At 38.5% G+C, this 27,273-nt stretch overlaps 1 protein-coding gene across 24 annotated transcripts in view; it reads left to right on the top strand.

Annotated features, from left to right (window-relative positions):
* mycbp2 (MYC binding protein 2) overlaps positions 1-27,273 on the top strand; it is a 104,909-nt gene that overhangs the window by 60,433 nt on the left and 17,203 nt on the right. For 7 of the 24 annotated variants that reach the window (XM_088601970.1, XM_088601894.1, XM_088601885.1 and 4 more), the window contains 20 exons: positions 657-875; positions 1,058-1,280; positions 1,855-1,973; positions 2,471-2,558; positions 2,816-2,865; positions 3,493-3,665; positions 4,039-4,183; positions 4,785-4,991; positions 6,569-6,624; positions 8,109-8,224; positions 8,318-8,415; positions 9,241-9,357; positions 10,176-10,316; positions 11,805-11,879; positions 12,839-13,063; positions 14,281-14,413; positions 15,080-15,199; positions 23,168-23,335; positions 24,153-24,251; positions 25,556-27,199. In XM_088601970.1, coding sequence (XP_088458096.1) covers positions 657-875; positions 1,058-1,280; positions 1,855-1,973; positions 2,471-2,558; positions 2,816-2,865; positions 3,493-3,665; positions 4,039-4,183; positions 4,785-4,991; positions 6,569-6,624; positions 8,109-8,224; positions 8,318-8,415; positions 9,241-9,357; positions 10,176-10,316; positions 11,805-11,879; positions 12,839-13,063; positions 14,281-14,413; positions 15,080-15,199; positions 23,168-23,335; positions 24,153-24,251; positions 25,556-27,199 — 4,216 coding nt within the window. The remainder of the gene's footprint in view (positions 1-656; positions 876-1,057; positions 1,281-1,854; positions 1,974-2,470; positions 2,559-2,815; positions 2,866-3,492; positions 3,666-4,038; positions 4,184-4,784; positions 4,992-6,568; positions 6,625-8,108; positions 8,225-8,317; positions 8,416-9,240; positions 9,358-10,175; positions 10,317-11,804; positions 11,880-12,838; positions 13,064-14,280; positions 14,414-15,079; positions 15,200-23,167; positions 23,336-24,152; positions 24,252-25,555; positions 27,200-27,273) is intronic. The other 17 variants (XM_088602075.1, XM_088601940.1, XM_088601920.1 and 14 more) reach the window with 14 other exon arrangements.

The following is a 27,273-nucleotide window of genomic DNA, read 5'->3' as shown; positions in this document are numbered from 1 at the left end:
GAATTAGTTAAAAATAAAGATTCCTGCACTCAACAGATTTGTCGTCTTTGCAAACTATTATCTGTTGACCTACACACTGTACTTTCATCTTTAGTTCTAGAAGTAATAAATTAGCAATCACTGATAAACGGCCTACTGTGAATACTGAAGTCTGTACAGTTTATGGTATTTGTTTTCAGGATGAATCTGAAATATTGCAATATATTCATGATAGTTTTAGCAGTATTTGACTTGCGAGATGAGATGCTTAATTATATTTTGTGTTTTGACACTAAACAAAGTACAGACAGATATTTCTCTGTACTTTACATTTTGGTTGGTAGACATGAAATAATAAGGTAAATGTAAGATGAATGTAGGAAATGATTATATTTTTGTGTAATGTATATTGTAGTATAAAGCCTCCATAGTGTAGCATTTACCTATTAATTATATTTAGCTGCAAATACTCCTGGGAGGTATGAAACAGCCCCAGGCCTCCTACTGCTATGTCTGTGTCAGTACTCAAAAAAACCTTTTGAAGGTTGACAGGTTGGTTGCATAATTAGTCTGTTTCATATGCTTTTTATGCTTTATTTAATTTCAAGTGTAGTCATCAATCAGATTGTCGAATTGTACCTTTGAAATGAAATGGTGTCCTATATTCCACTATGCAGGCTGCTGTAGAGGTCTTTGGTCTGGTCCAAGAGCTGCTTCCTGCTGTGTCTGCTTTGAACCAGAAATATGCCCCACCCGCTTTCAACCCAAACCAGTCCACTGACAGCACCACTGGCAACCAGCCTGAGCAGGGCCTCTCGGCCTGTACCACCTCCAGTCACTACGCTGTCCTTGAGAGTGATCACCCCTACAAACAAGCTGCAGTCACACAGTACAAGGTAAGCAGTCTACACAATAAGATGCCAACAGCGCGGCTTGGTCAACTGCCTTAGATCAAGGCCAATGGTCTGGAAAGCCCATGCATCGAGACCTGCAAGATGAATAGCAGTGGTTCTGAACTTGATGAATGTTCATGTGATGTAGCTCTTCGTGCTAAAACATCTCTTTCTGACCTCCCCAGGTGTCGTTTCCAGACTGTGTACGGTGGATGACCATTGAATTTGACCCCCAGTGTGGTACTGCTCAACCTGAGGACGTCCTGCGCTTGTTGATTCCTAGCAAGTCATTGCAGTTCTCGGGCTTTACCAACAGACAAATGGCACATGAAAGCATAAACACCTGGACAGAACTGAAGAAGTTCTCTGGTTCAAATGGGTGGCCTACTATGGTGCTAGTGCTCCCAGGTAAAAAGAATCATTCCTAACTGAAATAATTAGTAGTTAGTGCAGAAACAAGGGGAAAGATTCTACAATGAAGGTGCATTCCATTTATTTCTGAAATCAATGTTGGTATATTTGTTTTTATTTCTTCTGCATTCTTGCCTTGTGAAAATAACGAGATTCCTATTATTTGTTTGCCTCTTTTTACTTGAAACACACCCGTGTATGTTTTTTTAATCAAAAATGCTTTTTAAAATCGAAGGTGTTTAGGTCAATTTGGAGGAAACTCAGAAAGCAAATATTTCAGCATGATTTGGTTTTCACTTAATGACATTTCATCTTGGTATGTATCAGTATTACTGAGCAGGGGGGCAGTATTGCCCATATTATTTTTTCTTGCGGCGATCTGTGTCTCTTTTATTTGTGCATGTTACATCATTGTAACTCTATTGAGGTTGTTATTAATGCGATGAGGAAACCCTGTTTTTATTTAGCACTGTAGTGATGTTATGAAGTAATCAACGTTGCGTTGGCATGATCTGCAGCCCCACTACTGTTAGGATATTCTGACTGTGCTTGTGCTTGGGGGTTATTTTAGGAAATGAAGCCCTTTTTTCCTTGGAGACTGCATCAGATTATGTGAAAGATGAGAAAGCATGTTTCTACGGATTCAAGTGTGTTGCTGTGGGCTATGAGTTCAACCCAGGCCCGGATGAGGTATGGGTCATTGTTCTAGTGATAGCATAGTATTTCAATTTTAAATGATCAGAGGAGAATTACAAGGTGTGAAGCTCCAGGCCCCTTGTATTCAGGTTATCTTGAAATACTAGTGTCTTTAATGATGCATCATTGCTGGTTTGTATAGACCAATACATTACATCATAGCATCCTTCCTTTAACTGATTCTATACCTTTGCACATTTTGATTGTTAATCAATAAGTCATCAGTGATCAACATACCTTGCAAAAAAACATAAAGCTATGAGTTAAGGTATGTTGATCAATGTTGACTTATTGATTTTGAAAGAAGAACAACATTTTTAATTTGTGTAAGTGGGAGAGTGTTAGAACTATAACAACAATCACATAACTGTTTAGTTAGGGAAATTCATCATAATTTTTAGTATTTAAAATGTGCTACTTAAAAGTTGCTCAAAATAATCCTAATTTGTAGCTACTCATTGAGTATTAATTCACTGATTTTTGTGTTCCAGGGCACCATACAGCTGGAGAAAGAGCTTGCTTATTTAGGGAGTGTGTGTGCTGCTGCCCTGATGAAGAAGGATCTGGCCTTACCCATTGGTAAGTGACCTAACACTGAGGCTGAGTTTGAAGAAAATTACTCCCAATCCCTTTCGAGGAGTAAAAAAACTCAGAGTCAATTAAAATGGTTTAATTTGATCAATTGTTTATGACCTAGGGTCATTTTGTTTTTATACTTTTATAAATTTCCCGTATGTTTCTCTTTCATATCAATGTTTTTTAATGTGTACTGTTTAGTTTACGAAACAAAACTCTTCAGGTTTAATCAGTGCCCTTTTGTGTTGATAATTTGATAGGCAATGAACTTGAGGAAGACCTTGAAATTCTTGAAGAGGCATCTTTGCAGGTACGGAGTTATTAAAGTTAAATTATTCATACTTAGTGCATTGTGATATCACTGAGTTAATTATATTGATGAGTGATGTACACTGGTTTAGTGGGAGCAGATTGTGTCTATTAGAAACAAGTTACAGTGGTTTAGCATAATAATGGCTAAAATCAACACATTTAAATACATGTTAGAGTAAAATAATTTATTCTTTTGGTGGTTACCATCAGTGGGCTAATTCATAACATTCTCAATTATTGTAACTGATATAACTGTTTTAATGTAAATTATGATTTTAACATTGGTTTATTAATAATTTCACCATCTTAGAGTTGGTAGAATTATATTGTCACACACCAGCTTGCTGAAATGAATTCTTAATAATCTGGCAGCATATCAGTGCTTGCAGTCCCCAAGTGAAGTGTCTTAAATGACCTGTTGACTTGAAATTTCAGAGAGTGTGGAAATGGATTCACGAAATGTTTGGAATTTGTAAATCACACAAACCTAAGCTTCATTATTGAAGGGTAGAAGACCCCTATTATTGATATAACCAGGTGTAGTGGGTTTGACATTCATATAAAACCTGCAGAAAACTTGGTCAATGCTGTGGTTAAGAGTGAATAATTGTGGATCTTATTGCAGGTGTGTAAAGCACATGCAGGGATTCTCGGGAAAGGCCTGGCTCTCTCGCGTTCCCCCACCATCCTGGAGGCTTTAGAAGGCAATCTTCCACTACACCTGCAGAGCAACGAGCACTCCTTTCTGGAAGACTTCATTACATGTGTTCAGAACTCCAGTGGTGGACGTCTGGCCAGGTGAGGTTAAGCTGATAAACTAAAAAATAAAATAATAATTATATTATATAAATCATTCAAAAATAAAATAATAATTCACCGATAATATTTTTCCTACCATTGAGCATTTTGAATTCTTTGCAGAACTTTCCCACTCCACTTCCATTTTTGTGATGTATTGTAGTTAACAGTCCTCTTAATCTGTCGTCAAGTCCAGCATGGTACTCAAGTCTGCTCCGTTTTGTCCTTGGCCGTTGTGTTCCATGGATACAATCTTTCTCAGTTGCTCCTGCAAGCACTAAACTATACACAGACTTTTAAATCTGTAACACATGTGACCCTTAAAATGTAATAGATAGTGTTTGTAGTTTTGTCATATTCTCATTTTGACTAGGTGGCTACAACCAGACTCCTATGCAGACCCACAGAAAACATCACTGATTCTCAACAAGGATGACATTAGGTGTGGGTGGCCAACCACTGTCGTAGTGCAGACCAAAGACCAGTATGGAGATGTGGTGCATGTTCCAAATATGAAGGTCAGCATTTTATCTTATTTAAAGCGGCTAATGCATCTGGAATGACTTATAAATACAATAAACCTGTAGGAAAATCTATTAGAAATTTGCTTATGCCCAAGTGGTATGATAGGCAGCATAGTGGTATGGTGATGAGCACTACTGCTGCTCAGGTCCAGGGTCCCGGGTTCAATTTCACCTAGGGACAATTCTGTGGAAGATTTTCTGGTTCTTCCTGTTTTTGCATGGGTCCTTGCTAGGTTCTCCGATTTCCTCTCACAACTGCTCTTCCCAGTACTGCCGTTGTGCCTTAATTTCTCTACTATAAAATGCACAAGTTGGGCTGAATGATCTCATCTTATTTCTGGCCCTTTGGTTGATGAAAAGTAAGAAATAATTGAAGTAGAGTGAACTTGAAAACACTCTCATGACGTGTGCAAGAAGAAATTTACAATAGGAAAAATCTACATTTCTAAAGTCTTGTTATTTTAATGGGATAATGTAAGAATTCTCTATATGGATGGCTAAATGCCCCTTGGCTTGTAGCTGTGTGTCATGTGCGTCACCCGTCCTGATGGGAAAGAAAGCTCAATACAACCCTTTTGTGCCGGCGTCTCCGTAGGTGGAGGTGAAGGCAGTGCCTGTGTCACAGAAGAAGTCTTTGCAGCAGGAGAGCATCAAGAAACTTCAGCGTCTCCCAGGAAGCTCTGCCTCAGCACCACCAGGGACAGACCTCACCTTTGGTGGACTGCCTCACCCCAAACTGGAGGCCAGCTATGAGCCCATGATTGTTAAGGAGGCGCGATACATTGCTATCACTATGATGAAGGTCAGTTGAGTGAAGTTATTTTCAAAGCATGAAGAACATGTCTTCGCACATCTGGTTTCAATGCAATCTTCAATTCAAGATGAGACGTAACATTTAATAAAGACCTAACAGTAGATCCTTGTCCAACATGGGTGTTCTGTCCTTCCAAAGCATGTTTAGCAAATCCACACGAGAGAATCTTGACACCTCATCTAATAAACAGGGATACGTGAACGTGGCCTTGTAAAGTCAGACATTAATATGTATATTAAACAAAAATGAATATCCCAGTCTATACTGATCTGTTGAAAATAAAATAGGAGGTAAATGTTGTATGACAAAAGCATACACTTGGATGTTCAGGATTTAATTGTTTGAGGCTTTGACATCTTCCATATTTCTGCTAATGTTATAACCTTATGAGTTTTTTTTATTTTCTTCACTGCCACTTTCATGCTCCTTACATTTGAAGTTTTATATTGGTTTGCAAAGCTATTTACCAAAACAAAAGTCTAAAAAGTGTCAAAAGGCACAATTGACTTGTCTTAACTGGATTTCTCATTCTAACAATAAGGAGAATACTTGACTGAGAGGATAGTGAGTGGTGGTATGAGAGTGTTGGAGAGAGTACTGGATTTTGGTGCACCGTATGTGTTTTTGCTTTTGATGCATTTGTCCCTGTTGATTTTTTTATGCATAATCCAATCTGTTGGACAAATCTGTGTTGGAGAAGGGTTTTGTATACTTAGTGCAGACCAGTCCTCATGGTAAAAAGATTTTAGTATTTAAGTTGAGCCTCTCTAGTCCCGTATTCTCTGGTAACTGCAACATTTATAGTTATTTCAATTACATTATTTTAGGCAGATCTGCTTATTGTGCTTGGGTCCAGTTTGCAATCTGCTAAAGTTTATTTACAGTCCCCAGTCCTAGCTGTCGTTATTCTTTGGTTATTTACATTCAGGGACAAAAAAAAGTGTGGAAGAATTAATAATGCTGCTAAGCATAAACTTTAATCAGTATTGAAAGAATAAATGGTAGAGTTGTTGGAAAAGGCTACACCAATACCTTGTGTTTTTTTCCGCCTTATGGCCATTTACAATGTAGGATTTTAAAAACCTTAAGCATCCGATTTTTGTGTTGAACTGACAATATTAAAGTAGCGACTTTAATAAGGAGAAAAGCAGTGATTTAAAGAGTGCACTTCTACAGTGGTTCAAGCTTATTGAAACAAAGGTGTTAACGTCTCAATATCATTTTATTTTTGTGTTTTGTACATTATTGAATAATTTATTTCTATCAGTAAGATAAAAATGTTTAGCAACTTTAATTCCATATGAAGAGAGCTGATAGGCTAGGTAGAGAATTACGTTTGATACACCAAACTGGTGTAAATGTAAATGTAATTCTTAAGCAATGTTTGTTGCAAGTACTGCAATTTACTGACTTAATTTCACCTGAAGTATGTTTTTCCTTATTAATTAATTGAGTCTGCTGGTATCTACGTGTGTTTTTGGCTCATGTGGTTTGGGTTTGATTTGATTGTCATGAAAGAAAATTTTAAAAAAGGATGTTTTCATATTTTTAAAATTCTCTTTTAGGCCTACGAAAACTATTCATTTGAGGAGCTCCGATTTGCATCTCCAACTCCAAAGAGGTTTGATACATTTTTTTTTAGTCTTTAGTGTGTCTGCTCAACAGGTGTGTCAGACTGAATTTCACCACAGACCATATGAAAATGTCAAAATTTTATCCTCAGGCAACATAGATTTTTTCTTCTGACCTAAATAGAATGTCGGTGAAATTCCTGATTCAAATTTATTAAATCAACATCTGTTACCATGTCCTTTACATATTTAATGCAGTCTTGCTGTTGTTACTCCGAATGCACTTTCTGGTGTAGAATGCTTTCAATATCCCAGTAGGCATTTTTTAAAAAGTAGTTTTTTTAGAGCAAACAGACCTGTTTATTTGTTGCTTAATATTGGTGCTCTGTCAGTGGTCAGACTTATGTTAGATATAGCTATACAGTCTAGTGTAATTACTAAGCAGCATTGCAAGCTTTCTCCCACTGCAGTATATTTCAATTTACACATCTTTTTCTGTTGCTGAAATGTTATTTGGTGTGGTGATGCCATGTAAGCTTGAACTGTCAAATCTTCAGCAGTGAAATCTGAATTTCCTCCCTGGTGAACACAGATAACTGCATTCTGTATATTATACTGATGCTGTTTTCAACAACAAGCAAGAATTCAGTGGAACCACTTGCTTTTTCAGTTTGCCGTTCTTTCAGAAAGACAGCCATGTCATCTATTATCTTGACCACTATATTTCTCTTACTACCATTTACTTTTTCTCTGGACAAAGAAACTTTAAGTAGAAAGTTCTTTCTCTGAAGATGAATTTTGAAAGGCCATGAATATTGCAATTTGCAATATTGTCCAGCACAATATACCTTTATTTTAATAATGCTTTTATTGCAGAGTCACTCTTGCCTTTTTGTCCTTTTAAACATGCACCTGTAACCCAAGGCTTAATCCCCCCTTTTGCATCCTTCACTTTTCAAAGCAAAACCTAAATTTTTCTTTGTTTAGTCTGATTGTACCACACCAAATTGTATTCCACTCTTAAACTGTCTTATCAAAGGAGACTCGCAGGCCTCTGCTCAACGAAAAACTTTCTACTCCCACATTTTCTGAAATAATCTCCCTTCCAGAAGGTTTTTTCTTTTTGTTGGCTTTATCTGTTTTCTGTTAACGTCATCTTTGTTATGAGTGCTGAAAGAACAGAAATACTTAACACTTCCTTCATGCTTGAAATGACAGATGGTATTTGTATCTTATACACCCAATACAAAACACAGAAATGCATTTTCAACATAGAACAGGAGACACCTCTTTATGCACACTACCAGCCATGGTATTGAAGCTGGATACCCTAGATTCCTATTTGTTTGTAACCTTCCTTTTATTAATTATACAATTTCCTCTTGCTGGGGGGCCAGATGATTATAATAATAAATCATCTTCTTTAGGGTCAGATGAAAATCATTGGAGGGGGCTGTATTTAGCCAACAAGCCTTGGTTTGACATTCCTGGTGTATAGCATTGCATTCTGATCCCGTTTTTCCCTGTGTTTCAGACCCAGTGAGAATATGTTGATCAGAGCTAATACTGATGGTACCTACAGTGCGAACTGGACTCCTGGTGCGGTGGGACTTTACACAATCCACGTCACAATTGATGGCATTGAAATAGGTAACAGTGATCACACAGAGAACAAAATAAATACATGCCTCCTGTGCTAGGTGTAGCAGTTTTCTGAGTGCAACCTGTCTTCCTGCTCTTCAGATGCTGGACTGGAAGTGGAGGTTAAAGATCCTCCAAAGGGTATGATTCCTCCAGGCTCACAGATGGTCAAACCGAAAGCTGAGCCTCAGCCAAGCAAGGTGAGTGTTTCGTAGAAGTGTGATCTGTCACTAACATACTGCCAAGGACAGACAAAATAGTTTCTGAACACTAAAGAAACTGTTACGTTGGCCTCCAAAATAGAAAGGCTTTTTCTCATTTTATTTTCTGTTTGATTCAGCTTTTGAATTGCAGCATTGTTCAGCCTCAGTGCAGAAGAAATTTAATTTTTGGAGGATTCACAATGGGTGGTAGCTTAATTAAAACGCCGCATTTCAGTCCCTGCTGCCAAACCAACAGTTTGCTTAAAATCTCCTTAATAGAAAAATATTCCAGACAGTGGCCACATGAGCTTTTAAAGCTGTATTATTAACATTATTTTATTACCTTTTTTCCCTCATTGGTTAATCTAATGTTCGTGTGTTGGATGCTGTGAGTCAAAAATGTATTAGTTCCTTGTGGCTGGTTCATCTGTTCACCTCCATATGGCAAAAAAGTTGTGCTGATTTTGTCATCGTGTGGAGTCTGACATTTAATCAGGTAAAATGGGAAACAAGCAACTATCCTGTAACTCCTTTAAGCATTTTCCCTTCTTAATTTATGCCCGTCAGTGAAATAATTATATGGGCAGCTTATGAAGCAGTCTATATGGGTTTATAGTTGAACTGCCAACTGTACTTCAGTCACTATTAACATATCCGTTATATATTAACCTATAATAGATTGGCATTATCAAAAGGGAAATACGTCTGCTTTCTTCAAACCATGCATTTTACATCTGTTTTGATCTGTGGCTTTCTTCCTTTCTGGAGCTTTTTCCCAGCACTCTTTTCTTCCGTCTCATGGTTTCCCTTTGCTTCTCTCAGGTTCGCAAATTTGTGGCCAAGGACAGCGCAGGCCTTCGTGTCCGTAGCCACCCCTCTCTTCAGAGCGAACAAATAGGCGTAGTCCAGGTCAATGGGACCATCACTTTCATTGATGAGGTAATTCACAAGGAAACAACGGTATAGATGAGGGATAGTGAGGACATTTTTGTCTTTCCATTTTTTCACTGAACCACTACATTTGGATATTAATCTGATTTACTTTTTAATACTTAGCTAGCAAAAATCATCAAGCTTTTGAATAGTTTGTGCCACTCTATTTTTTTTCCTAATTTATGTGATAAATGCTTTTTTTTACTTTGGTTTAATTTTGCTTCATACACACGCAAGGAACTTTGAGGCTGCTGTGTAAAAATACCCCATGAAAACGAAAATCCAAATCCCAATAGAGAGGGTGATGCAAACGTCCACTTTGTCACCTTGGCGATCCAGTGTTAGAAATCCACTGCATGATTGTTTTCTGCATCACTTTACTCGAGACAAGATTTACCACATAAGATTCTGTTCTTAATCATCATGGCATATTGTCGAATCAGGTGAAATATCCACCTTTCTGAATAAATGACATGCAGAGGACATTTTGACAATGATGCACATTATCCAGCAATAAATGCCTGTGCAGATAGAAAATCTGTTCAGCAGTACACAGAAAGGCACCAACAAACACTGTTGGTGATTTAGATCAGACCTTGCCTTTATTATAATTTGCACTATTTCTGCAGAATCTCTTGGAAAACTTGTTTCCTCATCTTTGCTGTATTCTATTGCTCTTAGTTTTCAAATTTCTGCAAGTCCTTACCCTGATATGTCTACTCTGAATCCTCCATTTTCTGGCAGCCTGCAGCCTCCGAGTCCTTGCTAGGCGTTTTAGCAGTTACAGGAGGGCATGGCTCGTTTCTGTTGCTTGTTTCCCATAGATCCACAATGATGATGGTGTGTGGCTGAGACTGAATGATGAGACAGTAAAGAAGTATGTTCCCAACATGAATGGGTACACTGAAGCCTGGTGCCTCTCTTTTAACCAGCATCTGGGCAGGAGCCTTCTGGTCCCTGTTGACGTAAGTAAAGGCCACCCACAGCAGAATAGCAAGGGCCCCTGTGCTGGTCATTTGATCAAGAAAAACAGACCTCTGCACACATCAAATCTCTTCGTTTTTGGTCAGGCTTAAATTGACTTCAAATTCAGTGTGAGATTAGCACTTGAGGCAAATGAAAAATATGAAATCCCATTATAAATGCAACTTCTGTGTATCAGTATATATTTTTCATTTATTTTTCTTTGAAAGGTCTTGTGCATGAAATAAAGTGCAGTGTAACTTTACTGTACTTTGATTATATGTGTCGGATATCGTTCTGTCTAAAAAAACGTTTGCCCAACTCTTTTCAAGAACCTTGAAAGAGAAGCATCCATTTGGATAGTTTCTGAAAGATTGCAAAAAGTGTACTAATTAGAACTTTTTTTTAAGAAGAAAGCAAATGACAGCATGAGGGCTGGGGTGTAGTGCAAGAGCAAACGCATGCCTCAGTGTGTTTTTGAAAAGAGAAGAATACGTCCCAGCAAAATTACAATCTGTATGGGTACTTCCAAAAACTGCTAATGAACAACTGGCTGTTTAAAAAAAACAATCGGTTAAAATGAGCCGCCCAAATCAACAAATGACAAAAGAGAGGTACTGGTTTAGGAATTTCAGTGTGGTGTAATGACACTTGCTTAACTGCAATTCTCTTGGTTTTCATTGCTTTTCACAATTGCTTCACAAGTTAAGGCACCAAGCATATGTATAGGGGCTTCTTTTGAGTCACCTTGTTTGTTTCACGGCACATGGTATATCTTGCGCTTTTAACAGGAAGGGCTACACATCTTTGAATTAGGTCAGGGCTGAATCTTTAAATCAAATCTGTTTGTAATCAGTAACTCCCAATGTTTGCGTTTATTGGGAGGGTACTCTGCCGTGAAACAAATAATTGTTCTAACACTGCTTTATTGGGGGATTGTGCTTTTATATTGGTCAGCATTCCCCAGGGTGCAGTGGGCTGCAGTAGGACTATATGGCTATCATACAGGGTACTAATGTAAACAGCATGACACACTACATCTTTTTTGGAAGATTTTTCTATCAAACGAGTATGTCTTCTTTTGCATATTCTGTTATTTTCATATCGTGGATCAATGATGTAACAGAAGTGTTCCTTTCTGGCAACGAGTAAAATTAACCCCCAGAATAAAAAACATTTTTTGGCGGTGAGCTGCGATGGGAGCTTTATGTTTGAAATCATCATGAGTCCATGCTTTCTAACGGCAAAACAAACCTTTGTAAAAGTTGTAACTATTCCGGCTTAGATCCCTTTCCCTTAGCAGAATTTCATTTTGCTATGGAGGGATTAATTTAAAAAAAAAAAGTCATGGCAGTCGATCTTATGATAGATTTCAAGTCCAAGTTCCAATCACAATAACTTTAAGAAAAAAAAACTTCTTCCAAAAAATTACACTTCTTGTTCCATTAATGCTCTGATGGTGCTTGACATTTTTAAACTTTGTTACTTAGAATGTCTTTAATGCTAGCCATGGAGTCAGGGGTATCGACTTTTTATCCTGGACTTCCTTATCTTTGTGTCCACAGGTGAGTTAAACACAAGGGACATTCACAGCTTTGCAGCACTTCTTTTGCTTTCACCATAAGTGTGCTTTGTGTGTTTATAAAGCCATGTGAATTTATGGTCTTTGATTACTCTGGAGAGCAATGATCTTGATAATGCATCATTTGCATGATATTTGTGTTTACTTTTCACTGGAATCAGCCACTAAATGAATTCAACTAGATTTTTTTGTCGAATTTCATTTTCCTCACCCCAGCGTTCCTTTAATAACATCAGAAATCATTGAAGTGGGTGTCCTTTAGTTTTCATGTCTTTTTTGGGAAAAGTGGGTTGGTCAGACAGATTTGTAAGCCAGTAAAAGCTTTTCATCAGTATATTTTTAGTGTATGGGATTTGTATCTGTTGCATGGGCAGTAATTCGAATTACTGTAAGCATGCCTTGTTTGTTCTATAAAAATTAAACTTGTGGAAATGGCGATGTGGCCATGTAACAGTTTTTTTTTCTCACATTTCAATTGCATGTACTACTCTTCTAGCATTCATTATTATTTTATAAATTATTTTATGGACACTATATTCTTTCATCTAATTTGAATTGTATCGTTATAAATTGTAATATTAGCACTAATGTCTTATACTTTCACTTTTTGAATACAGTGTTTAAGTAGTACTGTATTTTTAAACGCATCCCTTTTTATAAAGTCAATGTAGCGCATGGTGCACCATGGAAAGTCAAAGGGAAATTAATTATTGCAGTTTTTTTTGATCGAGGAGCCCTATGAAGTCTGTTGAGAAATTATTTTTGTTTCTTTACTGTATTTAGAAACAATAATGCAGGGTTTTTTTGCATGTTCTGTGTCGTTGTTTCTAGATAAGCAAATTAAGATGAATTGCTTGTAATGCATGTCTATGTCATTTACTCCTATACACTAAACTTACATGCTGAAATGAAGACTTAACAATTGTCTCTTGGCTCTTGTAGGAGGCCAGATCGCACTCTGATGAGTATATAAAGGAGGTCAGTGCCCGTCGCTCCCATGAAGTACCCATGAGAGAGCAGGACAGGTTGTGCCTGCGAGGTGGACCAGGTGTTTATAAGGTAGTGAAGACTGGACCCTCGGGTCACAACATCAGAAGCTGCCCTAACCTTAGGGGTATCCCTATTGGAATGTTAGTTCTGGGAAACAAGGTCAAGGCGGTAGGCGAGGTATGGATCCAAGTGTGTTCTTGTGGCTACAAATCATCACTTCATAATTGGCCAAATTTTGCTCTGTTGCTAATGCTGAAAACTCTGTAACATTTTCTTTAATTCGTTTTACAAGAGATTAATGCACTGTTCTCTGCTGGAAATTAATGTACGTTCTTTCATTTTCCTGGGTATGGATTTCTGTCCATAACAAAATGGCTGCAACATTTCAGTTTTTTTTTTTTTGTCCTTCATCAAAAACAGGCAACATATTGTTTCCAAATGGTGCAATCATGTGTCGTGGTTTGATCTCTGTAAAAAGTCTCCTTTAGAAATGTTTGGCAAAGTCTTAAATAAACTGTTAGTCTGAATTAGTGAATTAAAAATAGGTTTTGGTTATGCATGACCATGTTTGTGCAAAGCAAAAGCAATTAAAAATTCACTGGGAATAAATGCCTTTAAACGTGTGCTTACTGATCAGTTTGTAGTGAAGCCGTTTTTCAGGCCTAGGTAATCTAAACGTCTGCCATGTTCCAATTAAATTTTTCATTAATAGAACATAGGATACATTGATATTAAATTGAAATGTTGGAGCCACGATTAAGATTTTTAAATGTCTTTTGAAGAATTGCTATGTTTATTTTGTTTAGCACATTTTAATGCTGACTATGCTTTTGGCTCTAAGGTATTAAAATGTGCTGCTTACAGCTAAAACTTTCATTTGAGGATGTGGTGTGTCATGCTGTTCCTTCGAATGACTTCTCTAAAACTCACTGAATGGTTCTTTTCAAACTAATCCTTAACAATTCTTTTTTCCAGTTTCTATATGCAAATGTTTGACAAATGTCAGTGGTTTGTAATGTGCCTGTTGCAATACTAAAGTATTCCTTTGTAGTTACAGATATCTACATGTATTGTTTAATCATTCTTTCTTACCCCGAGCTGCTTAAAATGAATGGTGCTGTAATGTTTTGTATTGGGGGGAAAAAAACTATTTTAAAATGCCCTTATTTTTAATCAGGGCAAGATTGCATAGAGACATTTTTTCCAAACTGAACCAGTTTAAAGACATATATGTGCACTTCAGCTGTAAACATTTTTTAACTGTTCTTAAGTACTTCATAGTATTTGGCTTTGCAGTTGATATTGCCGAAGTACTTTTTTATATTAATGTGTTTATAACCAGAGAATACAGGTCATTTGTGGCTCAACATAAAAAAGCATTGTTTGTGTACTAGGTGACTAACTCGGAGGGCACTTGGGTACAGTTGGATAAGAACAGTGTAGTGGAGTTTTGTGAGAGTGATGAAGGAGAGGCCTGGTCTCTTGCAAGGGATCGTGGAGGCAATCAGTACCTCCGTCATGAAGAGGGTAAGACGTGTGTGTTAAATAACACTTTTAGTTCAGTACTTATGTTTGTAGATGCACTAAAGGATTGTAGTTGGAATGGAACTAGAAGCATGAATCATTACATCCAAGTGCTTTTGGATATTTTTGCTTTCTTTGAACAATATCAGTTTTATTCTATGTGTAAATAACCAAAAAGATTTTATGTTCCTGAGTAACAGACTGTATTCTTCAGTTAAAAAAGCAAAACATGAATTTCTGTTCAGTGCTTAGCTACCAAATGTCTTGCTTTCTCCAATAGATGTGCAGTAGTTTACTCTTTATACAGTTTACAGTATAAATATATGTTTAATATTCTATGAAATAAAACAAGGAACTGGGTAATAAAATCAGGTCTTTAACTCATCAACCAGCAGTGAAAGTCTGTCTGTCCTAAAGTCTGTTTCTATCCTAAAAATACCTGGTGTATTTGTCTGTGAACATTACTTCTGCAAGGAATGCAAACCACTATAATATAACCTACTGTATCAGTAATATGACCAGTATGTTTTTTTTATCTAAAGAAGAATGCATTGACCAACCAGGAACAGCATTACTATTATTGATATGAAATTATCAGATCTTATGTTCCTCTTTACTCTGCCTGGCACTTCAGCAGTATTAAACTGAGCAAGCTGTTTTTTGTAATAGAACAAGTGATCCTGGATCATGGAGCACAAACACCTCCGCCCAGTCCTTTCTCTGTTCAAGCCTTCAGCAGGGGTGCTGCTGGCGCTCAAGGGTTCGATTACGGGATCACAAATAATAAAGGTAAGACAAAAGGACAAACCGTGAACGCCTAACCACAGCTTTTTATCAAACCTTAGGAGCAAAGCTGAAGCTGAACCACCGTGGAGTCATAGGTAATGGTTAAATTGTTTGATTAAAACCAGGCATTTAACCTGCCGTTATTTTTTTGTTTAAAACATTTGAAATTTGCTCTCTGTTTTTTGTCTTGGTTAAATTGAGAATTTCTCTGTTGATAAGGTCATATTTTTATTTGATATTCTGACCCTCTTTCAAGTACTGCATGCTAAATTCAGCATCCGATACTCTGTCTCCACTGAGCTTTGCCACCTGCCTGGATCACCAGAGGTTTTTTTTCAATCTGTTAATCACTTGTTCTTGGATGTACTTTAATTTTAATCCTAATGCCCTTTTCCCTTTCCGACTGATTTCTTTAAAACCTCCAAGACAATCACAGTTTATCAGCAATAAATACTCTGGTTAATTTCAGAAGAATTAATGTTACAGAGTGGGTTTAATAAGAATGAAGGAAAATAAAATTACTTGCATAGCACAAATGATCCCACATGCTTTGCACATAGGACGAGACCCACTGCATCCACCACTGATGTATAGTGCCCACTGCACAGATCAAGTGGAAAAGTGAAGAATTGCTTCACAATTGGATTTAGAAGAAAATTTAGGATAGCCACATTATACAGCCCTAGATGGAATCTAACTGGGTACCATGATTAACACCACTATTCATACCAGCAGTGCTAAAGGATCTTAGGGATAACCTAATAATCAGGATCTTGGTTTAACATCTCATCCAAAGGACATTGTCCCCAGCACAGAGTCCCCCATCTTCATACTGGGGCATTAGTTTGGAGATTATCGTCTAGAGAAAAGATTGGTATACAGTGCCTTCAGAAAGTATTCACCCCCCTTGAATTTTTTCGCATTATATTCCTGTTACACCTCCAACTTTTAACATATTGAAATAAATTTTTCTCCCTTCAATAACACAATAAATGCAATACTTATGAATAAAAAATGTTTTTTATTCAAGAACATGCGTTTCTCTAGAATGAAAGACTTACATTTCTCATTTACAAAAGTCCTTTAGCAGCAATTACAGGCGTGAGTCTTCTTGGGTATGTCTGTTTTGAGCTTTGCACATTTAGCTTGTGGAATTTTTACCCAGTCTTCAATGAAAATTTGCTCCACCTCTGCCAAATTAGTTGGAGAGTGTTGGTGGACAGCAATTTTCAGGTCATGCCACAGGTTTTCAATTGGATTTAAGTCTGGGCTGTGGCTGGGCCATTCAAGAATACTTACCTTCTTTTTTTCAAGCCATTCCTTGATAGTCGGTGCCGTGTGCTTTGGGTCATTGTCCTGCTGGAAAATGAATCTTCGCCCTAAACACAGATAACTGGCTGACTGAAACAGGTTCTCCTCAAGGATTTGCATGTATTTGGCTCCATCCATGTTGCCCTTGATGGCAACAAGCTTTCCAGTTCCTCCTGCTTATAAGCAACCCCGGAGCATGATACTGCCACCACCATGCTTGATAGTAGGGATGGTGTTACCTGGGTGTTGGGCTGTATTTAGTTTGCGCTAAACATAGCTTTTTGCTCTCAGGCCAAAGAGGTCAACTTTAGTCTCATCAGACCACAAAAGGTTCTTCCAAAAGGTTTCAGGTTTTGTCACATGGCTTCTAGCAAACTTCAGGCGTGACTTAATGTAGGCCTTTCTCAGAAGTGGCTTCCTTCTAGCAACTCTGCCAAAGAGGCCGAATCTGTGAAGTGCTGAAGAGATTGTTGGTGTCTGGACAGTTTCTCCCATTTCAGCCAAAGAGCTCTGCAACTCTGTCAGTGTTGTAGCTGGCCTCTTGGTCACTTTTCTGACAATTGCCTTTCTTGTCTGGTTGCTCAATTTGGTAGGATGGCCTGATCTTAGAAGTGTCTGGGTTGTGCCATGTTTTTTCCCATTTTGTTACAGTGGACTTCACAGTGCTCCTAGGATGGTTCAAAGCTTTGCCAATCTTTTTATAACCTTCTCCAGCTTTTTTCCTCCTAATAACTTCATCTCGAAGTTCCACAGGTGGCTCCTTGGTCTTCATGACAGCAGCACTGATCTGCTGTTTTAGTTGAGATCTCCAAAAGTCAGCGATATTTATTGTGCAGTCAAGAAATTGAACACAGGTGGATTTCAAACAAATACAGGTGTACCTTGTTAATGTACTGTATTTAGTGTGATCTCTCAAGATAATTGAATACCTCACCCAATTTAGGTTGTTAAAACAAAGGGGCTGAATACTTATCAATTAAGCAATTTTCAGATTTTTATTTTTAATATGATTCTGAAGATCTAAATACTTTATTTCATTTTAACATTATCAAGAATTACTTGTACAGGAGTGGAACAAAATCCCATTTAAATATGCTTTAATTTGACTTAATTGAAACACAGCAGAACGAGAAATAATCAATGTGGGGTGAATACTTTCTGTAGGCACTGTACCTTACTTTCCTAAGAGGTCTCCCATCCCTGCACTGATCAGATCCAACCGTGCTGAGCTCCTGAGATATACTGCTGAAGAATATCTTGACATGTATCTGAAAGCACACTAGGAGTCGATCAACCTACATCTAAATAATGCTATGATCTTGGTTCCAAATTTCTTTTCCTGTCCCCACACGTGTATACCTATCTCTGACTTTGTTGTAAATCAGTTTTTTGTGGCACTTCATTATCTGTCTCAGCTGGTTTGCTTGTCAATCGTCCATCCTGTTTTCACTTTGGCATACGCTGTTCTTTATGGCCTGTTTGAATCAGTTCTCTTAACTGATCATTTCATATATTGCCTAAGTTAACTTCACCTTAAAACAAGTTAGCTTTATATTGCTCACTCTTTTGCCTTCAAAAATGTTCTAGATTGAAGTGAATGCCGGCAGTTGTTTTGATGTTACATATTTAAATCATTCAGTTTTCTTTTAGATTTAGAAATTTTGGACCCCCTTTGTAGTTTTGGATTTATATGAATACAGCGGTTAAAGAATCTGTTTGACTTGAGAATGTCATTGCATAATTTGGGATTCTGGTTTTCAGTAGTCTTTCAAAGAATATTTAGTTTTAAGTGTTTCGCATATACCTTTAAATAGGTGTTTTCCAGTGCTTTGGATTTTTAGTATATAGGGATGTTGTCTGTACACCATTGAATTTTATTTTGAGTGGTAATGATTTTTTGTTTAAATTTAATTTCTTAGTACATTATTTAAAGATGCATGTCTATTTTTTCTAGTATTTTTCCTTTTTTTTAAATCATAAATGAAGATGGTATTTGATGATAAAATAATTATACAAATACAATTAAATATATGCTTTTCCTTCTTGTCACTGTATGTTGCTGTCACACAGTTAATACATCTGAGCTATTAATAGTAAAGGTTAAGGTATGCATGGATTTTAGACGTTTGTGCTCCCGCATCAGACACTTAAGGCCATGCAGTGTTTATGGCAGTTCAGATATACTGTACATACTGTAGGTGCACTAGCACGTTCTTCTGCTTGTCCTTTTTAACAAGGAATTACAGCAGTGTCGTTGTTGATTTAAACAAAAACTGTTCATGCCAACAACTACCAGAAGCTTTAACTGTTTATTAAAGCATTATGTTATTTTTTTGATTAATTAAAGCTGTAGTTTTTAGAATGGGCTTTACAACATTACAATGCACTGGAGATGGTGGTAGTGATGCACTAAAAAAATAGGAAAGGTTTTAATTTTGTATCCAACACATTTTCATCATAATAATTAACACATCTCAAAGTGCTTTACAGTAGCTGTTTAAAACATGAGAAACAAGCAGAAAAATGTGCAGCAGAAGGCACGTGGTCATTTGAAAATGGAGCAAAAGAAAATGGAGAAAGAAAAGCTTTGGGGCATAGCACGAGATGGCCCTGTCACCCATAGAATGTAAATGAGCTTGGGGGACATATAGAGGACCAGTCAGACAAATGAAGGTTGTAAGGTGGATAGTACACAGATAAGTCAGACAGGTACTGAAGTACCAAGCCATATAGAGCCTTATAGGTGAGCATGAGGATTTTGAAGTCAACTTGAAACCTGTTGGGAAGCTAATTCAAGTACTGCAAGACAGGTTTAATGTGATCACTTGCACGTGACCCGGTCAGGATTCAGGCTGCAGAATTCTGTGTGACTAACTTGATTTGCGGTGTGATTCTGATACCACTAGTACATCTTTCCAAGCAATGCTGATGCTACAGGTTCTGAGCCATGGGGCGATCTGTGTGATGGAAACATTTTTTATTGCATATTACTCATGGTTTAATTGTTTAGTTTATCAAGTACTGAGTAATGTGTATACAGTATGTAATAAATTACATTTAGTTCAGTTTTTCATGGTGGTTTTCTGACGGAGAGTTTAAGTTCTCTACACTGACAGTGATTTGCTTTAGCTGGGGAGGAGGCTATATTAATATACAGTACATGTATTAGACAAAAAGTTCTTACAATTAGTCCCCTTATGCCTCAGTTATTATTCAAGTCACACTTTCTTAGTATTGCAGCCAGAGGATATGGTAATATATATTTCCTGATTAGTGTTTCCATCAGTGGGTGGAAAAACAGGAAGGTAAATGTGAATTATTTATAATAAGACAAACAATGAACTACATTATATTTAGAATCCTCAATTTTTTTTTACTTAGTTTTTTTAATGCCTTATGCAGTAGAATCTGGATTAATTGAGACTTTAGATGGGGGAAAAAAAACTTAGTGTTACGACTTTCTTTAAACGTTGTTGCAAAAAATCATTTTTTCACTTCTCCAGCCAGTAACATTAATGAAGACACCACAGGGCCGTAGGAGATACTTGGAGAAACAATTATTTAAAAATTGTGTTCAATGATTAGTAGTTTTAAAAGATGAATGTATATATGTAGTAAGCATTTTCCTATAAGGCAAAAGCTGCATGAAGTCTGCAAACCCTTTAACACGTTGGACTCTTTGTGTTATTTCAGATAATTTTGCTGTAGTCAATTTGAATGACCTTTTTTGGTGTGTTATTCTGTAGCTTGTACAATACACGCTCGATTAGATATAAATCTGGAGATTCACTTGGCCAGTCTTAAGATTTTCTATTCATTTTTCTCCTAATGAACTTCTTGGTTGCATTGGCCTTATGTTTTGGGTCATTGTAGTTCTGTATAGTGAAGCAGTGCCCTGTAGGTATATACTCTACGTAGTTCCTTCTATTTAAGCAGACAAAGTGTCAATGAATATCTTAACTCATTCTGATACTGCCATCATTAGGTCATCAGTAAAGACAAGTGAGCTATTTCAAGAAGGCCATGTATGCTCTGATCTTGATATTACCTCCACTTTGCTTCACAGTTGAGGTGGGGTTCTTGGTGCTGATGAGAGGTTTGCATTTTCCCTGTATAGCCTTGGTAGTTCTGCTGACACTAAAGACCAAGCAAGACAGATTAATAAGATGTTCACAGCTTTTTATGTGCCTAGTCACCCCCAAGAAAATCCTATCCAACAAGTGACTTCTAATCATCAATTGTCCCAATACTATGGGAGTCATACAAAGAGGTTGAACACTACTACACCCAAGCGTTAGGAACTGACTTTACTTGTTGTACTTGTCTTTTCCATGACAAAAAGTATATTAATAATTGAATCATCACCATCTGAAAATTTTGGAGGGTACTCTATTGCAGATTAGAAGTGCAAAAGTTCACTGAAATCATGGACAAAACATTCAAGACTTTGGCAAAATGATTATTGGTGTAACTGGGTGGAGTTAATGCTGTGGTTCCCCCAGTTTCAGCTAAAGCTCAGCTTTGTGCCTGTCACAGCCACAATAAGAAATCCACCGAGATAGCATTAATCTCACTGTACAGGTGACTACCACTTCCTTCCTATAATAATAATTATAATAATTGCTTACACTTATATAGCGCTTTTCTGGACACTCTACTCAAAACGCTTTACAGGTAATGGGGACTCCCCTCCACCACCACCAATGTGCAGCATCCACCTGGATGATGCGATGGCAGCCATAGTGCGCCAGAACGCTCACCACACATCAGCTATCAGTGGGGAGGAGAGCAGAGTAATGTAGCCAATTCATAGAGGGGGATTATTAGGAGGCCATGATTAGTAAGGGCCAATTGGAAATTTGGCCAGGACACCGGGGTTACACCCCTACTCTTTTCGAGAAGCGCCCTGGGATTTTTAATGACCACAGAGAGTCAGGACGGCGCCTGTTTACAGTATAGTGTCCCCTTCACTATACTGGGGCATTAGGACCCACATGGACTGCAGGATGAGCGCCCCCTGCTGGCCCCACTAACACCTCTTCCAGCAGCAACCTTAGTTTTTCCTAGGAGGTCTCCCATCCAGGTACTGACCAGGCTCACACCTGCTTAGCTTCAGCTTCATCTGCTATGCAGATGATTCCTAGTCTAGCTTCCCCTCTGAGTAGACAAGGACTATCTGAGCCTTTGTCCGGAACACAAATTCTGGTGCTTCACACAGGTGACGCCTGTCCCCTAATAACGTCGTGGAAATGCAGCTCTTCCTCGATTCTGGTGCGTCTCTATACACTGCCCTCTGGTGGTCTAACCTGATTTCAGCACTTCCGCACCAGCTGCTCTGTTCCAGGAACACAGACTAAAGTATTCAAGAACATTATTAGACTCTGCCACACAATGTTAAATGAAAAGGAGTTAGATCAATAACATTGGAGGTGGCAGTCATCACATAAGGCTTTTGTGTGTTGTAAAATACAAAGTTTTTGAGGTGACAGTAATGACATTTTCCATATTCTCAAGCTCTTTAAGATTTTCTTTTATAAGTTTGAGCTGCCTGCAGTCATTCCTTAAAATTAAATGAAATAGGCCCTGCTTTAATGAAGGTTAAAGATGTGGAGTACTTATTTTTTCAAAAGGGTCTGCTTAAACCTAAAACAATGGAAAGAGACCTAAAGTCTAATGAAATATTTATAAGACCAAAACATAAGTATGCTACTTGGGAATATATGGTTGCCTTGGTACTGTTTTTTGAAAAGCTTTCCATTGAACATTGTATGCCAGTAATTCAAGTGTTACTTGTGTTACTGCATCTAGCATTTATTATTTCAAATGTCATGGCAATTCAGTTTTATCTCAAGGTAGTTTGAGATGGTTGTAATAGCATCTGTTCATTGTTGTAAATCCATGAAAACACTCTCAGGTTTATTTTGAGTTCTGCATGGTTTCCGTTCTTTGTTGTGCATTATGCATTTATCATTGAAGTATCACTCTCTTTGCATGGGCAGGACACCCTCTGTGTGTGTTAGAGGAACATCAAAGTTTACGCCTTGCTCTTTCCAGTAGCTGAACTGTATGTAAGCGCTGGCTGCTACTGTGTGAGACTTGTCTCCAATGTTCAGTTTCAGTGATTATATTTTATGTATTCCTCTATATCCCTTTACCTCTTGCAAAATTATTTTCATTAAACATTAGATAGAATATAGAAGACGTACTTTCTGGAACATGTCTATCATTGTTTCATTAAAGTGCTACAACACTAAATTTGGACATGCTGTTGGCTGTTAAAGTAATGGTCCTGTTTATCTGATTGGCATTCGTCTCTTTTATCCTATGTTTTCTCTTTCATGTGTCAGAATGTCATTCGTCATTACCGATTTAATGTTAACTTGGTGCTGCAGCATTTCCGATACAACCTTTTCTAAAGGTCAAACCACAAATGCGCAAATCACATGAGAAAAGAGCATGGCTGTGACCGCATTCAGAAAGCAAAATGTTTTTCTTAAAACATGTAGCACGTCCCTGAGCCCCCTGTCCCTCTTCCTGTCCAAACGCAAGCCCTGAGTTGCAGAAATACAGTTCCCGTGAGTGGGAGGTAAATGGTTTAGGATGCTATGTGACCTCAGAGGGTAGTAAAAGCTCTAGTTTTCCGTGTCTTCCACATTGCAGGTGACCAGTTGAGTGCCATACTGAATTCCATTCAGTCTCGGCCATTCCTCCCAGCTCCCTCCGTATTTGAGCAAGCCGCCAAACCTCCCTCTTCCCTTGTCCACAGCCCATTTGTGTTTGGACAGTCCCTTTCCTTCCAGCAGCCTCAGCCTCAACCACAGCTTCCGAGTAAGTCTGTCTGTCTGAATGTCTGTCTGTGCTGCCTCTGCAGGTTTGTGTTTTTCCTTTAGGTGAATGACCTTTGCTGTTTCTTCAGTTGCTTGCCTGTGTTCAGTAGCAGCGGCACCATCCCTTTTCATTCCCACATCCATTTTGCTGTGAGCTTTGTATTAATTCCTCAAAATTGCTTTAGACCTCCTTCAGGTTATTGGCCTACTGTTCTCTGCATAGATTTTTCTGCCCGAGTGTTTTACTTCATGAGGCTGAATATCCACTCCTGTACATCCCGAAAATTAACAACAACTTGAATGCACTTTTTCTTTTTCATGGGTTTTTGTGGTTTTCAGTCGAGCAGATTTAAGGGAATTAGCTTTTCAAAAATTCTTATCCAACTCTTCCCATAAGTATCTTAAGCCTGAGTTGAAAAATTCTTACTTGGGACTTCCTGTTAATAAAGGTTTTGTAGCTTGCACGTTATTGTGGTCTCAGTTAACATCTCTTAACGCTTGAATGTTACAGGATTTCTGGTTGTGGTAAATTGTACTGTCGCTAAATATTTCGAAAGCTGTGCCCGAGAGTGCATGTGAAAATAGAAAATTGCCCACGATCTACAGTATTTCACCCTTTTCATGTTAACTTAGAATAGATGGGGGGTCCTTCAGGCGGAGTCATTCAGTATAGGTCATGGACAATTCACAGTGTGAATACAAAACTGCCACCAATCCATGCATTTATTATTGCTTTTTTCTGCCTTTTCTCTATATCCTGTGAAATAGTTTTCTTCCATTTAAACTCTGTTGCTTACCTGCACTGTCTTCCGCTGTAGACACCTCATCTCGCAGCCTTGCTTCACGTGAGCGTGTGCACAAAAGCAGTGTAGCTGGGCCAGGCACTGCTCTTTCATCTCTAGCTCAGAAACAAAAGGGTGGGTATGCATGGCATCACAGGGCGAAAAATCAAAACTGCTGCTCTCTGCTTCGTTTGCTCCCATTCAGATCCTGACTTATTTGGTTTCTTGCACTTTTAGGCATGGCATTCAGCGTAAAGCCTAGAGAAACAGCTCCTTTCGTTGTGTGCGATACATTATGAGTGATGAAAAACCGAGTGTCCTGTTCAGCTTTGATCTCCAGTAAAACAGGGGTACCCACAGAAGTGTCTGCCCTGCTCAGATTTGTACTGTATGTCATATTCCAGGTCAAAGCTGTGCTCTTGTTTTTCACTAATCATCCCGTGGATATTTAACTTCCTTCAGATAGCAGTTCTCAAATTTGTTAAAATTGGCCAAATTTAACCAAATGGTTAAAACTGTAAAGATCACTTTAGCTTTTTTGTCATTCATCTTCCCCATACGATTCATCCATCACTCCACAGGATGTGAAAAAAAAATCTGGTGTAATTTGACAAGTGTCCATATATTGAGGAATGCTTCACATAAACAGTAGTCTGTTACAATAAAGTCACCAAAGTAAAAGGTTCAATTCTGCTATTTAAAATATGTCAATAATATTTCTCATTTGTTATAGGATTTTGAAATAAATTGCTTAAAATTGCAAGAAAGGTTTAGAGTACTTGAGTTTTTAAGGGTCTGTTTTTTACCCTTTCAGCAGCTTTTAGATGATGAAATTTGCTGTAACATTTCAGTACATAGACTAATAAGTTGTTTTCCGTGTTTGGACTGGTAATGTGAGATCTGCTGAGAATTAAGATGGAGTGATTAATATTGCTTAACTCTGTGTTTAAATGGTCCCTTGCTTCTTATATGTTCCACTTGTTAGCTAAACATTTCTTTCTGCTTTCATAACCAAATTTAACAACATAAACCTAGTGCTCTGTCCAACTTTATCAAAATGTTTTATTTAGGACCTACAGTATATAAATCATTTTAATATGCATAAACAAGCAAATTAATTATTTTCTGTCCACCCTGACTCTGTCAGAATTGAAAATATTTAAACTGGATATTCTCTGGGCAGTACACATTGTAAAATCTGTAAGAGGCCTGGCATTTCTTAGTATCACAGGGACCAAAAGGATCACATGATTCTTCTATGCCAGTTCCACATTTCAGTTTCCAAATTGCCAGATACATTTTTATCATTCTTTCCTTTTATGTATGAAGTACAATTTGAAGATTTGTGGATTTGATGCTTTTCTATTTATTCCAAATGCCTTCTTTTCATAAAAATAAGTTTTCACATTGTGTAATAGTGAGTCTCTCACAATACATAGGTGAAAGAGGAAATGCGGCCACTGCCGCACGGCCAATGTCACCTGCAGGGAACTCTGAACACCCAGGGAAGCACCGGCCAGAGAGCAGATCCCCAAAACCCGATGGGCGTGCCAGCCGGGGCTCTGCTGACCAAGGAAAAATGAAGAATAACGAAGGCATGTCTGCGAGTGAATCTCTGATACTGAAATCAGACACAGCCAAGCTGAGGTCAGACTCTCATAGCCGATCACTCTCTCCCAACCACAATACTCTTCAAGCCCTAAAGGCAGATGGCAGGACATCGGGCTTGAGAGCAGAATCGCCAACCCCAGGGTCCAGGTCCTCTTCTCCCAAACAAAAAGGCTCCTCCTCTGGCAGATCCAGCCCTTCGAGCACCAGTTCCCCTCGTTCTTCCTCACCCCACGAAAGGAACCTACCTCAGAAAGTGAGCGCATCTTCAAAATCCCGGTTAGATCCGCCCCGAGAGAGATCCAAGTCCGACTCCTACACCTTGGATCCCGATACGCTCCGGAAGAAAAAAGTTCCCCTGAATGAGCCCTTACGTGGACGGTCCACCTCACCGAAACCAAAAATCCTCCCCAAAGATGGAAAACCAAGTAACAACTCTGAAAACAGAGCTCCATCCCCCCATGTGGTGCAAGAGAACCTGCACAGTGAAGTGGTGGAGATATGTACCTCTAGCACATTATCCAACAGTGAAGAAGGCAATGATGAGAACCCTGACCTGAGGAATGCAGAAGAAGGATCATCAAAGGTGCACTTTAGCATAGGAAAAGCTCCTGTCAAGGATGAACTGGAAACAAGGTCATCCCCAAAAGTGAGCCGTAAGACATCTGGTAGACACGTGAGGCCAAAGAAAGAGAAGTCTGGGCCATTATTCAAAGGTGAGAATGTACGTCTGGCAGAGCCAGCCAAGCAAGCCATGTCCCCTTCTGTAGCTGAATGTGCCCGCGCGGTGTTTGCGGCTTTCTTGTGGCATGAAGGAATAGTCCACGATGCCATGGCCTGCTCTTCCTTCTTGAAGTTCAACCCTGAGCTGACTAAGGAGCATGCCCCCATACGCAGCAGTCTCAACTGCCAGCAGGCCATGGATGAAAAGGAAAACAAGCTGAAAAACAGACACTCACTGGAGATTTCCTCCGCCCTGAACATGTTCAATATCTCCCCTCACGGGCCTGATATTTCCAAAATGGGAAGCATCAACAAAAACAAAGTTCTCTCCATGCTCAAGGAACCTCCACTCCCGGAAAAGTGTGAGGATGGAAAGGCTGAGCCAGTGTCCTTTGATACTACCAGTCATTCTGCCATGAAGACCAAATCCCCTCTTCCCTTAACCCTTCAACATCTGGTGGCGTTTTGGGAGGATATTTCCATGGCCACCATCAAGGCAGCCACGCAGAACATGATCTTTCCCAGCCCTGGTTCCAGTGCCATTCTGAAGAAAAAGGAGAATGAGAAAGACGGTAAGAAGGCCAAAAAGGAGAAGAAGAAAAAGGAGAAGGCTGAGGTCAGGCCAAGAGGAAATCTTTTTGGGGAAATGGCCCAGCTTGCCATGGGAGGCCCAGAGAAGGACACCATCTGTGAGCTGTGTGGGGAATCACATCCTTATCCAGTGACCTACCACATGAGGCAAGCTCATCCAGGTAATGTACCATCACCCAGAATATCGTGGGATAAACATGTAATTTCTGTATTCCATCTTTAGTAACAAAAATAA

Source organism: Lepisosteus platostomus, chromosome 2 (genome assembly GCF_059453375.1).
Source record: "Lepisosteus platostomus isolate fLepPlt1 chromosome 2, fLepPlt1.hap1, whole genome shotgun sequence".
NCBI lineage: Eukaryota > Metazoa > Chordata > Actinopteri > Semionotiformes > Lepisosteidae > Lepisosteus > Lepisosteus platostomus.
The sequence above is the reverse complement of the archived record's forward strand: the minus strand, read 5'-3'. Positions and strand labels throughout refer to the sequence as shown.